Here is a 16,449-nt window from a genome sequence, read left to right on the forward strand (position 1 = left end):
TTTCTACATGATTAGATATATACCATTGCTCGTAATTATTTTTACTTATTAAAATATATCAGAAGACATAAGCTCTGTATAAAAGTGTTAGAAATTGATTTTACTTGAATCCCTTTTTACAAGTTCATCGTCAAGATCCATATATTTTCATTGGTATCGTCGATTATTAATTCGAATTAAAATATGTTTAGATCGATGAAACAAAAAGATCCAAAAAAAAAAAAGAAAAAAAAAGAAAAAAAAATTCGAAACAATAATAAAGTCTATAATAAAGATTATAATATTAAAATATATTCGATTTTATCGAAACTTAAACATTGATATACAATCGCAAAATAAAGATGAACATTTATTGAACAAATCGATATAAGTATATAAGAACGTAATCGACTACCGATTAGGAGAAGCATCTTCGAGGTCGATCGTTGATGGACGTTCGTGGGAGCCCGTCGGAATAATTAATATTCACCGAGGCGTTGGCGCGTTCTCCGCTCGGCCGAGCGAGCAACCGGGGCGGTCTTTGAGGCTTCGATCTCGTACTTGGAAAGTCCGTCGACTTTGGATGCTGTATACCACAGCATCCGATCTTGAACATCCGATAGTCACGGCCGTCCGTTCTCCACTTCGGTGTCATTTCATCAATTACGAGCGTGGATGGAGATACGAGAATACACTAGAAAGAGAGAAAGAGAGAGAGGAAAGAGAGAGGGGGATAGAACGATAGTGATGGTGTTTCGTGCACAAGTGTTGGAGCGTATATAAGAAGGAATCGGAGTGCCAAGCCATCCGTGGGCGTTCCAAGCGATTCGCTCGAATAGTCGCGAAACGATTCGCGAGAGCTTCTCTCGGACCTTTCCCATGAAGAAGCGTCCATTGACAGCCGGAGAAGTGTATCACAGAGGATCCTAAGTGTAGTTATTCCAAAGAAAATAAAAGTGCTTTAGCCTCCTCCTCCTCCTCCTTCTCATCCTCCTTCTCCTCTTCCTCCTCCTTCTTCTTCTTCTTATTCTTATTCTTTTCCGTCCTCATCCTCCTTCTCTTCTTCCTCCTTTTCCTCTTCTCTTCCTTCAGTGGACCCCGATTATTAATGGCCGCGGTGGTGGTCGTCCGTCCGTGCAACACGGGCGCAAAAGTGTGCATCCGGTTTTCTACCAAGACCCTTTCTCACTCTGTCTCTCTCTCTCTCTCTCTCTCTCTCTTTCTTTCTTTCTCCCTTTTCCTTTTCAACCTCCTAGAAACCTCCCGACGTGCCGGTTGCCACTGGTGCAGGACGAGAGCGGGCGACCTTGCGCCGCTAAGAACCGAAAAGCAAGCCAGCACGCGCGAACATGCGTCCTTTCCTTACCTTACCTTACCTTACCTTACCTTACCTTACCTTACCTTACCTTACCTTACCCTACCTTACCTTACCTTACCTTACCTTACCTTACTTTACCTTACCTTACCTTACCTTACTTTACCTTACCTTACCTCAGATTACCTTACGTTACCTTGTCTTGTCTTATCTTGTCTTATCTTGTCTTGTCTTGTCCTGTCTTGTCTATCTTCGTCATAACAAACTTTCACGATCGTCATACAACGATTTTGTAATTTTTTATTCCTTTCATTTACTTAAAAACATTTGATCCCTAAGTTTTCTTTTACTTTTTTTTTTCTTTTCTCTTTTTTTTTCTTTTTCTTTTTTTTTTCTTCTTTTCTTTCCTTTATCAACTTTCTCCCCGTGCAATCTCTTATCTACTTATAGATTAACGATTTCGAATCAATTAAAAATGTTATTATCATTAAGTATACACTTTAAAACAACTTTTGTACTAACATCAAAGTCTACATGGCATCTCTTAGAGATTCATATCTTTATAGTAATCTATATATAAAACATAACACGATGATAAAAAGTGTATAATGAAAATGTTTATTTTCTATATAACGTATAATTATCGACTATCTCGTGTGGGTTTTCTTGTTTCTTTTTTCCTTTCTTTTTTCTTTTTTTTTTTTTTTTTCTTTGCTTTTCTTTTCTTATATCGAACGATCACAGTTTTTGTTTTCTTCCTTTTTCTTTTTCTTTCTTCTTTTTCTTTCTTCTTTTTTTCCCCTTCAAGCGGATACTAACACATTCCGTTTGGCAGTTACGCAGTTACGCGCGCGCATACGCTAACGAAGGATCGGCCAGAACGACCTTCTCTCGATGCCCATTACGCCTCGTTCGTTTATTTTGCGGCTTTGCGCGTTACAGATCTTACTGTAATGCCCCTTTGTACAGTGCCGTGATTCCCCCTTATTATATACTTCTTATGCCATCGGCACTGTACGCGCGTTCTCTTCCACTCCATTTTTTTATCTTCTTTTTTTCTCTCGTTCGCCAACTCGAGAAAGATAACTCTCGAATCGCTACGATCGTCACTTTTATTTCTCTAGATCGTTTCTGTCGCTATAATGCAAATAACGTGAACTTATATAGTTAAACCAACTACGTGGAACGTCACACAATTTTCATCACAAATTTTTCTATCGTTTGAAATAAAAGTTTTAAAAAGATTTTAAATATCAATAAATCATTTTTAAATATTTTTCAAGCTAATTTTTTGTCCGCAAATTGTAAAATTATAAGCATGAAAAGTTTCAAAAGAGAATAATTGATTTTCAATATCGTCTAGGAATTTTTGACTCATCGAGAGACTTTCGTCTGATCCTGTTCTTTTTTTTTTTATGTTTTAAATTCTCTTTAATTTCCTTGCCAAAAAAATTAAGTTTCGATAAATGTTATCTCATACGCAACATTTTACATATCTTTTAAACATAAGTTACGTTCATAATACTACAATACTATAGTTGTCACGTCGTATAATTTTTTTTCTAATCGCCAACAAAATAGAAACTTTAATTAAACGTATCTGAACTTATACGTTTAAAAAAGTCATCATAACTTTATTAACTCTCAATGATGTAATTACAATAAATATGTAACATTTATATACTCACATAAACGACATAAAATATATGTAGAAAAAAAAGCTGGATGAGTGTACGTGATATAAAAAAGAACTTATTATTCGTAAAATGTGTTCGTATCAAAAAAAAAAAAAAAGGAAAGAAAGAAAGAAAAATAAAAGAAAAAGACAGAGAAAAAAAGAAAGAAACAAAAAAAAATTCATCATCGTTGAGGAAACAAAATCAATGCCTTAGAACACATAGCGTGCAACTGTAAGTCGAAGGGACCGTGTAAAGGTAAGATATCAGGGAAGGAAAGGGTAAGGGCGGAGGACTCTGATGCGCGTGCTGCAGAAGACAGATGGTGGGGGAAAAGAACGGGCTACGAGGAGAGTAAACGACCTATCCCAATCTCGAAGGCCCACGCCGAGTCCCGAATGGTCTCGGTGGGTAAGTTGGAGGAGAGAAGGAAAGCGAAAGGGAAAAGAAGGAAGGAAGTAAAGAATGATGGACGGAATGGATAGATGGATAAGAGGAAAAGAGAAAGGAAAGAGAAAGGTCGGAGAAGAGTAAAATCGTGGAGCGTGAACACACGCTGCCTGTATATAAAGAGTTAGCAGTGCTTTGCGTGGGTCACGATGCCCTTAAGGTACACACGCGAGCGCGCATAAACACACACACACACACATACACGTACACGTATACGTACACGTACACACACGTGCGCAAGAGCGCGCGTCTACATAAATATAAAACACACGTCACGCATATACATACTTCGTGTATGATACGAAGCCACACGTCACGAGCTACACATATACATATATAAATATATACGCGTCACATTGGCACTCATATAAATACATATCTATACACCGGCATATGTGAAATATATACAAACACGTATACACAGAGACACATACAAAGACAGATCGTAAGTTTTCCCTTTTTCTTCTCGTTCGTCGTTGTCGTCGGTCCTGGCATGTACTCGTTATGGAAACCACCAAGGGATATTGTTGCTCGTATATATGGAGAGTACGAGGGAAGCGAACAGAGCTTGTACTATGCAGATGATTCCGCGATACGGGCTATTCATTGTGAGTCATTTAACAGTTTATGCATCGAGTACTACGTGCTCGCTCGAATCTGTGCGATGTGTTATTATATTGCTTATCGAAAGCCTATCCACCTCTTCCCCCCTCCGTATCCCATATCTCCTTCCCACATCTTTCTCCTCCCTCCTTCTACCTTAATAACGCACGTGCCACTCTTTCATCGTCTCGAGCTTTTCGAATCCTAGGTAGCCACTTTGTATCAACGACTGATAATAAATCGATGGTAATAACGTCGAGGATTTATTTTATTTTACAGAAGAAAAAAAAAAAGAAAAAGAAAGAAAGAAAAATTCTAGCTCGTTATATCTAAATCGTTATATATTAGACATACATTCAAATTATAGAAGGGTTTAATTTATTATTATACTCTGATTAATGATCCCCGAGGAAATCCTAAATCTAGATATATACTTCATATTAATAGCTCTAGAATCGATTGGTAAATGGGGAAAACGTTCTAACTATTTTGCATTTATCGTAGCGTTAAATAATCCATCATGGTAGTTTCGATTAAACGTTATCGTACGATAATATAGGCAGATTTATAATATTCTACAAGTTATCAAATCGAATCTTCATTTTATTTCTAATGAACTAGTAAAATGTATTAGGTGTCATTCGGTAACATGTTAAAGAAATACTTAATAAATATCGTATACGTTCTTGTTAATATACTTTTTTTTTTTTTAAATGTAATTTATACATGTATATATGTATATTAATTATTTAATGTCATTGCAGGAGGATTATAGTCAACGAAGACGACTATCCACACCAAGCGGAAGTCCAAGTCCATCGAGGCCAACGAGGCTCTCTAGATCTACCGGTACCCTTACCAGAGATGAGGATTCCTTCTGCGAATCTAGTAACACGCTCACGAGAGAAAATCAAGGACAAGAGGCTGAAAGAAAGGGATGGTTTAAATCTCTATCACGGAAAAATAAATCCAATACCAAGGTACACGATCGAACGTACATATCTAAACTATATATTAACGTTATTATGTAAAATCGTACGATTGAATAATAAAAGAAATTAGAAAAATTAGAATTACGATTAAATTGAAATTAGAACGTTATTCAATATGCGCTTGATACAAAAAATAATTGCGAAAAAATATTATATAATTACGTTCATACACAAGACAAAGCTTAAAAGATTTTTAATCTCTAAAAAATAAAAGAAAAAAAAAAAAAAACAATATCTCCTAATTATTTCAAAGGATGTAAACAACCAAATGTGAGGAATTATCAGTGAAAAGAAAGAAAAAAAAATTAATGAACTCTAACAATTAATAATCTTTTATCTCTCTCTTTCTCTCTCTCACACACACACATACACACACACACTCAACACATTACGAATAAACGATGTTTCCGACTTGTTCTTTTTTTCTTTTTTTCAAAAAGCTATTCCACACGTCATAATATAAGGATCGCTAATTTGTATTATAATAGTGAATTAGAAATATTAGAATTAGGCAACGCCGTAGGTAATGGTGGCACCTGTTTAAGGGAATCGTCGCGAACGAGTCTTCGTTGAATATTTCCGGACATGACGTCAACTCTTCGCGCGACGAGGCGGCTCTTCAAGGTTCGACAAACAAGTCTGTTGCGAGTCCTTATCCGAATCCGGCATAGTCTGTTCGTGAGTGGGCGATCCTACCGTTTACGAGATATAATAGAAAAAATAAAAAAAGAGCAAGTTTGTACACTCGTTGGATACATCGAAACTTAAACTCAAAAATGTCTTATTAATTCTAAAGAAAAAAAAGAAAGAACGAAAAGGAAAGAAATAATAAATTCCTTCGAAAAATTACGATTTCGCGATCGATTATTCTTCTTTATCGATTATTTGTTTCTTATTTTTTCTATTCGACATTTATATACAATTTCATGTATTTTCATTACTTTCATATTGATCTTCGAAACATGTGAAATTTATTTTATTTAAAATATCTACGTTCTTTCGAGTGTATTTTACAAAAAAAAAAAAAAAAAAAAAAATATTAAAAAGAAACGTTCAATATGTCCATATCTTAAATTTGATTTATCGGTGTTACTTTTTCATATTGATCCTTCAAGCCTTTAAATTTATTTAAATTATTTTTTTTATTCTCATACATTTTTTTTTCTTTTCCTTTTTTTTTTATCAAATGTCGACGTTCACTTTCGAATATATATATATATATATATATATATATATATATATATATATATATACATATATAAATATACATATTTTTTTATTACCCTAAATATATATATATTTAAATTGGACTCATTCCCGTTACTTTTATACTTCGATCTTAAATTTATATAAATTTATCCTTCTTAATTATTTCTCTCAATTAATGTCGACATTAACGTCTAGTAGATATAGATATTTATTTTACAAAACTTTACAATACGATCTTTATACTTAAATCTTGTTATTAACAATAGTAAGGTAACAACACGTTTTGGTATAAGGAAAACAGCAAGGAGAACGTTTCCATATCCGATCCTTCCCTTGTTAGCTACAGGCCCCGTATGAAGCAGAGGCCATTAGACCAATACAACCTCCAATTACCGGTTTGATTAAATGCTTATCTAACTCCGCGCTCTGTGGTTTAATTTAATCGCGAGATTAAGTGCCGATCGAAGGGCTGCTTAGCTCTCTCTCTTTCTCTCCCTCTCTCTCTCTCTTTCTCTCTCTCTCTCTCTCTCTCTCTCTCTCTCTCTCTCTCTTTCGAGCATCCCAAGAGGGAGAGAACGGGCACACCGATATTTCGATCTTTCCTTCCTTCCTTTCTTCCTTTCTTTGGAACACGATCGTAGCTTGAGGTTAGCCCTAAAGCTATCTTGGATGGTTGCATAGAGATGATTGCGTGCACGTGAATCTCTGCTATGCAGGATGATCTATTGAACGATGAACGGATCGAACGCTTTCACCAAGAGCCTAGAGAGATGGCAAATTTTTTTTTTTTTTTTAACTACAGAAATTCAAAAAACTGTGAAGTTAAAACTATTAAGAAAAAAAAAAAGAAAAAAAAGAAAAGAAATTAAAAATTCCTTCCCTTCAATTTTCTTTTGGCTTTTTTCTTTTTCTTTTTCTTTTTCTTTTTCTTTTTCTTTTTTTTTCTTTTTCTTTTTCTTTTTCCTTTTTTTTTTTTTTTATTCTATTTTATAATAATATCGAGGTGAAAATGAGGCTACGTAAATCAGATTTTTTCATTGATTCAAGAATATAGTATCAAGATTATAAAAGAAATGATTTTTTTACTTTGCTTTTTAATTTTTCTTTTTATTTTATAATAATCGAGAAAATGAAGTCATAAAAAATCAGATTTTCTCGTCAATTATCTTCTTCGAGACTATAAAAAGAAGAATCTTACTTGCAAGAAGACATTTTTTTGTTTTTTCTTTTCTTCATTTTCTTCCTACTTATATTTTCTGTTAATTTTAATTTTTATTTTATAATGATAAACATAAGTCAAATTTTCTCGTTGATTCAAGACCGTAAAATCAAAACTATAGAAGAAACATTTTCTTTTTTCTTTACTATCTTTTTTATTACTTTTCTTTTTCTTTTTTATAAAGATTAAGAAAATGAAGCTATATAAGTAAAATTTTCTCGCTGATTCAATATTATAGAGTCAAAATTATAGCAGAAGAATTTTATTCCCTTTTCTTCAAGTTTTCTTTTTATTTTATAATGATCGAGAAAATGAGACTACATAAGCCAGATTTTCTCGTTGATTCAAAACTATAGAGTCGAGATTATAGAAGAAGAATTTTCTTCCTTTTCTTCAATTTTCATTTTTGTTTTATAATGATCGAGAAAATGAAGCTAAAGAAGCCAGGTCTTCTCGTCGATTATCCTCTTCGGGAAGACTATAAGAGAAGGATTTTGTTTTCTTTTCTTCAATTTTATTTATTTATTTATTCTTTTTTTTTTTCTTCTTTTTTGTTCTTTTACTTTTCTTTATAATGATCGAGAAAATGAGGCTACAAAAAGGCAGATCTTCTCGTCGATTATCTTCTTCAACTATAAGAGAAGAATTTTGTTTCTTGTTTTTAATTTTTCTTTTTCTTTTTCTTTTTCTTTTTCTTTTTCTTTTTCTTTTTCTTTTTCTTTTTCTTTTTCTTTTTTTTTCTATTTTATTCTCTTACAATGATTGAGAAAATGAGACCACACGAAGTCAGATTTTCTCGTCGATTATCTTCTTCGAGACTATAAAAAAAAAAAAAATTTTGTTTCTTTTCCTGTTTCTTTTTTTTTCTTTTTTTTTTTTTTCTTCTTAAACTTTTATTATCCTTTTATAACGTAAGTCGATATAATGATTTTAGTTCGTTCATTTATAATATAATAACATATATGTATACTTTTCAGAGCGTGGATAAGAAGCCAAGAATACCAGAAAGTGAGATCTTGACGACCGGAACGGAGGACGAGGAGGCATCGTCCGCCCCGGAACGAGTTTCCGTTCAAAAGAATCTTCGCTTCTTCGGCGACACCGATCAAGAATCGGTCTCATCGAACCGTGATATCAGGTAAATAACAAAATATTATTGTGTGAGAATTATTTTACACGATTATTTCACGAATATTTCTACGAAGATTAAACAATTTTATTTATACGTTTTTTCTTTGTTTTTTTTTTTGGTTCTTTATGAATATATCTCAACAAAAAATTGAATCGAAATCGATAAAGGTTCATTAATTGTACGAGATCCGTGATTAAAGGAAAAAAAAAAAGAAAAAGAAAAAAGAAAAGATAAAAAAAATTAGATATGGATAGATATGCATTTTTATTGCAACAAGTTAATAAAAGTTTATTCATTTTAGGAACAAACGAGTAGACGAACGTGTCTGTACAAAACGTGATGTCAGCAATTCAAACAGAAGTCATAATCTCGGCATTGTTTCACCACCGAGGAAACCACCGAGATTAGCCGAGAGCGCTCTTTCTTCCGGTGAGAGTACTACCGGCGATAGCAGTCAACAGAGTCAAAATTCCCAAAGATCCCAAAGATCTGTCGTGTATTTGCACGCGACTATGAGTAAGTAATTACATAAAGACAGGAAAAACTTCTCAATTAAAAATATTTAAAAAAATCAAAAAGTAATTCTAATCGAAAATATAGATATACATATGTACGCGCATAATTCAAGCATATTTTTCTGTTTTTTTTTTTTTTTGTTGTTAATTTTCTATCAACTTCAATATATTTATTCTCTTTTTTTTTATTTTATTTATTAATCATATTTTTATTAATTTTTTTTTTTAAATAATTATATATATATATATCACCTCCAAACTTTCACTTTTTACATATCGATTAGATTAAAGATTTTGATATATCATCAATTAGATATGAATCCATTAAATCTTATTTAATACGATTAACTTGTTAGTTACCAGTCGTTAAAGTAGTCCATTACATTCACTTCAATCGGGTTCTACTTGTAACGATTCAACTTTCATCGTGGTAATACAAAGTTCATGAAATTTTTATAGTCGGCGAAATACCTGGACCGAACGAACGACGTAGAGCAGCAAGTCGAGAGGAACTCAATCGACCTCTGCAATCGCACACGAGAACCGTGTCTAGGAGCGTGAGCGTCTTAGCTCCATGGAAACCTAGACACTATAGGGAACCTTTCGAAATCAATTATGATCAACAACAACATCAAAAGCCAATGATGACTTTAAGACGTAGACAGAGAAGTCGCGAGACGCTCAGTCGTAGAGGTAAAGAAGCCCGACGAAGCAAAGACAATCTTTCTAAAACCGGTGAGAAATAATAATAATAATAATAATAATAATAATAATAATCTAATTCTTGATAAGAATCAATGTAGAATTATTTGACGAATTTGTTTCTAATTTCTTCATAATTGATCAACTCAATAATTTTGGAATTATATTATAATTGCAAAATTATTGAGTTAATCAATAAATAATGTCTAATTATATATATATATATATATATATATAACACTATAATAACAATTATATCTAAATAAATAACACTAGTATAACAATGATATAATATTAAATTGACCGATAAATAATATCTTTATATCTAATAAATTTCTGTTATATATTTTATTTAGAAATAAACAACCTTAGTATTTATTATTGCGAATCAAAATGTTTATTGATCGACCAAAATATTTTCATATAATAAATGGTATGACATTTTAAAATATTCTATGAATATTTAATTCATAATAACGAAATAACATTTAATTCATTAATTCATGTATAAACTAATTTGATTTTGTTTTAATTTTTTAATTTTTTTTTTGTTTTTTTTTGTTTTTTTTTTCTTTTTTTTTTTTATAGGTACGATCAATCGCAGTACGTTGAAATCAAAGGACAAGCAGAAAGTGGACAGGACCGTTTCCACGGAATCGCTATCGACGAAATCTCGGAGCGTGAACTCGAAGCCAGAGCTCAGTAGGTCAACATCCGTACCACGTGATCCAAACAAGAGCGCGGGATGGTTTAAGCTAAAGAGCAAAAAATCCCGGGCCTAAAGAAAAGGCCATTGATCAATGCTAGTCTTGAGTTTCATAAGTAATATTCGTAATCTTTAGCGGCTGAAAATTAACAAGTCGAATCCATCGCGAATTCGCGATTGTGAACACGACAATTTCTTTATTTACATAATTTTTTTCCCCTCTCCTTTGTTCTTTTATTTTATTTTATTTTATTTTATTTTATTTTATTTTATTTTATTTTATTTTTATTTTCATTTTTTTCTTTATTTCCTATTTTTCATTTTTTTCTTGTCTCTTTACTCTATTATCGTACAATGCGAGCGAGTGAGATAACATTAATCTATTAACAAATTTAAATATATAAATTTATTAAATTTGTACCAATCGAATCTATTGCGAAAAATACAAACAAACAAACAAACAAACAAACAAACTTGAAACTACGCTCGACTTTTATATGCGTGCATTCGTATTACAAAATACACAATATAAGATATAATGATTGTTTAAAAACCTTAATTTTTTCTCTCTCTCTCTCTCTTTCTCTTTCTCTCTTTCTCTCTCTCTCTCTCTTTCTCTCTCTTGTTACAAATCTCATTAGAACTTTATTATCTTCTTTATGATAATTGATCGTATTAAAGGAATATCTCTAACACTTTGTTGTTTTAACGTAACAAAGACGAATTAATTTATATATGTATATATATATATATATATATATATATATATATCGGTACTAACAAACAAATAAAAACTTGGAGAATTTTGGTTTTGACGATAGACGCGAGTATAAACATACGATGAAAGAATAACCAAATGTATAATACTTTTTAATAAGATCCTTAAAAACAATGTCATGCCACGATATTGAAATTGTAATTGAAGTTTAAGAAAAGAATTGATATAAATGATCGAATAAATTAATATATATATATATATATAAAAGCCTTCTCTCTACCAAATTTAATCGTTTAAATTTGTTGAATAAGAAGAGAATGCATCGGATCAAAATGAAAAAAAAAAGAAAATATATTCGAAGGAAAATGTGGCACGTGTATTAAAAAAATTCGTGCTCTTTCTCTCTTCCTCTTTCTCCGATTTGGGTGTTAAATATATTAATTAAAACGGTATATATAATATATACGCGTAGTATAATTTATTAAAAACAAGGAAAGAAGAAAAGAATTTTATACTACCGTGAATGCGAGTGCCATTTACATTTGCATAGATCTTTTATACTTTTAATATAAATCAAAATTTTCTCTCTCTCTTCTCCTTTCTCTCTCTCTCTCTCTCTCTCTCTCTCTCTCTCTCTCTCTCTCTCTCTTTCTCTTTCTCTCTCTCTCTCACTCTCTCACTCTTTCTCTCTCTCTCTCGTATTCTTTAATGAAAAAATAAAAAAATAAAAAAAGAAAAAAAGAAAAATGCGATTAGCGATATAAAATATATTTTATATATATATATACATATATATATATATAAATATACATACGAATAACCATTTCACGAATCGCATTGTAAAAAGTATAAAAGCCAAGTAAGCACGTACTTAAAAATACGACGTAAATATATATAAATTTCTTTTGTTCATAGGCTAACGTAAACCTTTCTCCCCTTTCGTTTCTTTTCTTTTCTCTTTTTTTTTCTTCTTCTCTCACGCTTTTTTATGTATATACTTGTAATATTAATCCTTTATTGTTTGCTATTGTTATACTTTAATCTCGAGATCTTTCCTATACGAACATCCATTTGTCACTAAATGATCATGATCATCAACGGCTACGATTTTCATCTGGAAAAATAATTTGTTACAGGAGAGAATCTTTGTTTATATCAATTCATCTCAAAACCGATTGTGACAACAGAGTAAATGATAAAAGCATAGAATAATTTTCTGTTGTACTGTGATATGCCGTTGTCCTGTTAAAAGGATCGATTTACTCAGTGACAAAAAAATAGTCATCCGCACCATAAGTTTCATTTCCATTTGGTGCTAATTATATGTGTATGTACATATGAATCATTAAGGATTGCATGTAAATATCATGGATATATGGATGGTCTGTATTGGTTTACTGATAAATTTGTATTGTCCATTAACATAGTTATTAGTCCTTCACACAACAAGTGTAAGAAAAATAATATTAAATGTACGGAGACATAGAACTCTGGCAACAAGTTATATTTTGTAACATGAATAACAATTTGAAATAAACGAACAATAATTTCAAAGAATTTCAAAACGATATAACAAACAATGGAGTGTTTTATAAATTGCAATGGTATGATAATAATATATTATACATATATATGTATATATTTTGACTCTCATATAATATTGTGTAAATCATAAATGTTTACTAACTAATAAGCTTCGTAAAAAAAAAAAAAAAAAAAAAAGAAAAAAAAAAAAAGAAAAAAAAAAAGAAAAAAATAGAGAATCAGATTTGTTTTGTTATCTCTCTGATCCACCGGTTAAAGAAATATTCTCTATAACATATCGTGCATTCCTTTATCATACAATTAAAAAGAAAATTATTCCAATGTATATAATTTATCCCAACAACATAAAGTAGTTCCCATCAATATCAATATCATTCCAATATATGTATCTGAAACATAATATCAAGGAATGCATAAAATATTTGATAGAAAGATAAAATCTATAAGTAATAAATTTCTTACTTCTTTCTGCTCTCTTCTCTCCTAAGATCCAACCTGTCACAGCGGTAATCACAAAGGTAAGAGAATTAGAAACTGGAACTGCCAAAGATATATCAGCACCTTGCAAAGCCAAGTAATACAGCAAAGATCCAATTTGATTGAACAGAAATGGTGTCATGTACTAATAAAGGTTAGAATCAATTAAAACACAATAGTTTTCCTTACTATAGATATAAAGAAAAACAAAAACCTTTGCATTGGTAAAAAGAAAATAAAGTTCCTTAAAAAATTGACCATAGCTGGTTTTTGCTTCTACATTTTCTAAACCACTTGCACCTTTTTTTATTAATGGATTAGTTATGCCCCATAAAAATGCTACAAGGACAAGATATATCACAGATTCTAAAATAAAATTAATGGAAAGATATATATTATTAATTGAAATTTTCAAACACTGTTATCTCAAAATATAATGTTTAAGAAAAATAAGTATTTCATTCGTACCTGTGTTTACTGTCATTTTTATTAATATGCAGATATCATATTTTTATACCAATAATAATTATTATTTATAAACATATTTCAAAAAACTCTTATCACATATTTTTTGTTATATTTTCAAAGTGTAATACATCATTCACATGAGTAAACAGAACGAACTTATACTACGTAGTAAAACAATTGTAATAAATATTTTCAATCATATAATATAGGTTAGCAATCATAGTTTATATAAACAGCATGTTAATTATTTTTCTCCCTTTCAATTCGAACAAATCGTCATAGATGCCGCTTTCTTTCTATGAATCATACTGGACGCGCTCTCTGGAACAATTTTAGAAAGTAACACAAAATAATAAATAATAACTGAAATTAAATAATAACTATTATAACGAAATTGATTAATGAAACTTTTTATAATAAATCTTTTAAATAATTATTTTAAATCATAATCATAAATAAATCTTTTTTGAAAAACTACAATTTATAGCTACGACATAATCAATTTTCTACTTGTAAATATTATTTTCATAACAAAAATATTGCATTCATCTGAATCGCTTATTTATGAAAAAAAAATTATGTATAAATCAAATAATTATTAAATTATTATATAAACAATAAATAATTACTATTTAAAGATTCAATTATTAATAAAAATTTAATTATTAGTTACATTATTAATAAAAATTATTAATATAATTATTTAATTCGTATAATAATTTTTGTAATTAATAATAATAATAATTTAATTTAAAAATTAAATAATAAAAAGAAAAAAAAACAATTGAATACAAACATTCAGAAATGTTACCGACGAAACCGATCAATCACAAACATCTTTTCGTACATAGATGGAGCTGATGGTCACTTTAAACGAATGAAAGTTTTTTCTCGACCCGTTACCAATCACCCCACTCATCTTCGCGCTGAAACACTTGTCGGTCTCTTACGATGATCAAGTACGTTAGCGAGGTAGCTCATCGGGTAGTGTGCCGTAGGAATCTTTGTAAGTAGCAACATCGTTTTTTTTCTCCTTTACATTTGGAAGGACGGAGTCGCGTATGTAAGCAGGTACCTAAATAACACACGGGTCTACATCAACGTTATTTTCATTTCGCCGTTATGAACGAATTTGACGAAAGTACATATATTATTATATAAATTAATCTTCTTTTATTTTTCTTGAAAGATCAAAAATCTAATTCGATCGTAGAAACAAAATAAATATTTCTTTCTAACACGTCGTATTACATTTAATATTTTTTCGTGTATTTTGCAAAGCGATTTATCGATTTATTCTTAATTGAATAAAGATAATCCACATTCGTATTGTTCAACAATGTATTACTTCCTTATTACCAAATAGTAATAATAACGGATCGTTTGATCAATCATATTATCATTTATTATTCTATATTTTATTACAATGATACGCGTACGAAATCTTGTAAACAATGATACATACGACCGGATATTGTAACAGCGGGAAATTTAAAAGTTCTATAATACTTGTATATATTTTTAGGTGATACTACAACGATTATATTATTTGTGCTTATTTGAGAAAAAGGAAAATCAATATCTCGGTATTAAAGTGGAACCAATTATCGATCGACGATTTAATATAAGAAGGGATAAATATGCGGAAAATGGATTCCCGAGAAGGGTCTATAGTTAATCGCTTTCCACGACCAAATCTACGTGGGATGACAAGAAATAGAATCACGGCAGGTGGGTAGAAAGAAACGAAGAGGTATTTGGAGCGCAACAAGAGCACAAGCACGTTCCTTCCTCCTCCGCAAGAATCACGGGGTTTCCTTCCCCCCTTTCTTTTCAGCCATCACCCCTCTCCTCACCCTACATCACGTTTTACGATCCGCACTAATGAAATTAGCGTCCATTAAGTCGGAGGGTCACCTACTTTACCGAGAGCAAGGTCATAACAAATGTTCATTCATCATTAATAATAATAATAATAATAATAATAATAATAATAATAATAATAATAATAATAATAATAATAATAATAATAATAATAATCCGTTACATTGGATTTCCAATAAACTGGAGATTACACGATTTAATTTTTTTAAAATGGATATAGATCAATTAAATAAAAATTAATTAAAAATCATAATATACGAATTTTTCATTAGAGATGGAACTTGAAAATCATTTTTCTATTATTGTAAATCCTTCGTTTAATCTCATATTTTCTTACATTTTCGTCATATAAATATATAATTAGAGATTTTCTTAGATAATAATTAGCTTTATAAAGTCAACGAGCACTACCCACGATTTGTTTATTTCAAACAAAACACGTATAATCTAATGGACACGTTCTAAATACATTATAGATGTTACGTGTTATAATGCATAGACTTCGAATTATATTCCAAGAGTATTTTAATTCTACAGTACGTATATGTGTATGTATCTAGTATTTTATATATATATATATATATATATATATATATATATAAAATATATATATATAAAATATATATATATATATATATATATATATACGTATACGATAATTATAATACGTGAATAGTTTTGTATTAATTGTTAAAAACTCGTGAGAATCGACTATCGACAGTATTTGGATGAATCTCTCGTGCGACGCATTACGGTATGCAACCGGATCAGACATATTATAGCTTGTACGCGTGTTACGCAAGCGTATCGAGTGTATTATGAATCGTGCATACGCTATCCGTGACCGTATACAGAAGCG

The 16,449-nt window shown here is 30.6% G+C and overlaps 3 protein-coding genes across 7 annotated transcripts in view; 2 read left to right on the forward strand and 1 right to left on the reverse strand.

The window, feature by feature from the left end:
* The window catches only part of blo (bloated), a 116,202-nt gene extending 105,128 nt beyond the window's left edge, over positions 1 to 11,074 (forward strand). Inside the window, exons 3-7 of one of the 2 annotated variants that reach the window (XM_085658643.1) lie at positions 4,788 to 5,003; positions 8,421 to 8,581; positions 8,877 to 9,091; positions 9,550 to 9,825; positions 10,381 to 11,074. In XM_085658643.1, coding sequence (XP_085514769.1) covers positions 4,788 to 5,003; positions 8,421 to 8,581; positions 8,877 to 9,091; positions 9,550 to 9,825; positions 10,381 to 10,574 — 1,062 coding nt within the window. In that variant the 3' untranslated portion in view covers positions 10,575 to 11,074. The remainder of the gene's footprint in view (positions 1 to 4,787; positions 5,004 to 8,420; positions 8,582 to 8,876; positions 9,092 to 9,549; positions 9,826 to 10,380) is intronic. The other variant, XM_035873637.2, reaches the window with a different exon arrangement.
* Positions 11,075 to 11,913: 839 nt separating this feature from the next.
* LOC118444890 (transmembrane protein 234 homolog) lies at positions 11,914 to 14,010 on the reverse strand. 2 transcript variants are annotated; one of them, XM_035873638.2, is made up of 4 exons: positions 13,707 to 13,970; positions 13,453 to 13,604; positions 13,224 to 13,383; positions 11,933 to 13,150 (listed from the first exon to the last, which is right to left on the reverse strand). In XM_035873638.2, exons 1-4 carry the CDS (start codon positions 13,720 to 13,722, stop codon positions 13,074 to 13,076), a joined length of 405 nt encoding a protein of 134 aa, XP_035729531.1. In that variant the 5' UTR covers positions 13,723 to 13,970; the 3' UTR covers positions 11,933 to 13,073. The 2 variants fall into 2 exon arrangements, with proteins under 2 accessions (XP_085514798.1, XP_035729531.1); XM_085658672.1 differs by having other exon boundaries at positions 11,914 to 13,383; positions 13,707 to 14,010.
* A 578-nt stretch (positions 14,011 to 14,588) lies between these two features.
* LOC118444888 (uncharacterized) overlaps positions 14,589 to 16,449 on the forward strand; it is a 34,909-nt gene continuing 33,048 nt past the window's right edge. Inside the window, exons 1-2 of one of the 3 annotated variants that reach the window (XM_035873629.2) lie at positions 14,589 to 14,712; positions 15,232 to 15,437. The gene's annotated coding sequence lies outside the window, so the exon portion shown is untranslated. Of the gene's footprint in view, positions 14,848 to 15,231; positions 15,438 to 16,449 lie in introns of all 3 variants that reach the window. The other 2 variants (XM_035873627.2, XM_035873628.2) reach the window with 2 other exon arrangements.

This window comes from Vespa mandarinia, chromosome 1 (assembly GCF_050613455.1).
Source record: "Vespa mandarinia isolate Hongniang chromosome 1, ASM5061345v1, whole genome shotgun sequence".
NCBI classification, from domain to species: Eukaryota; Metazoa; Arthropoda; class Insecta; order Hymenoptera; family Vespidae; genus Vespa; species Vespa mandarinia.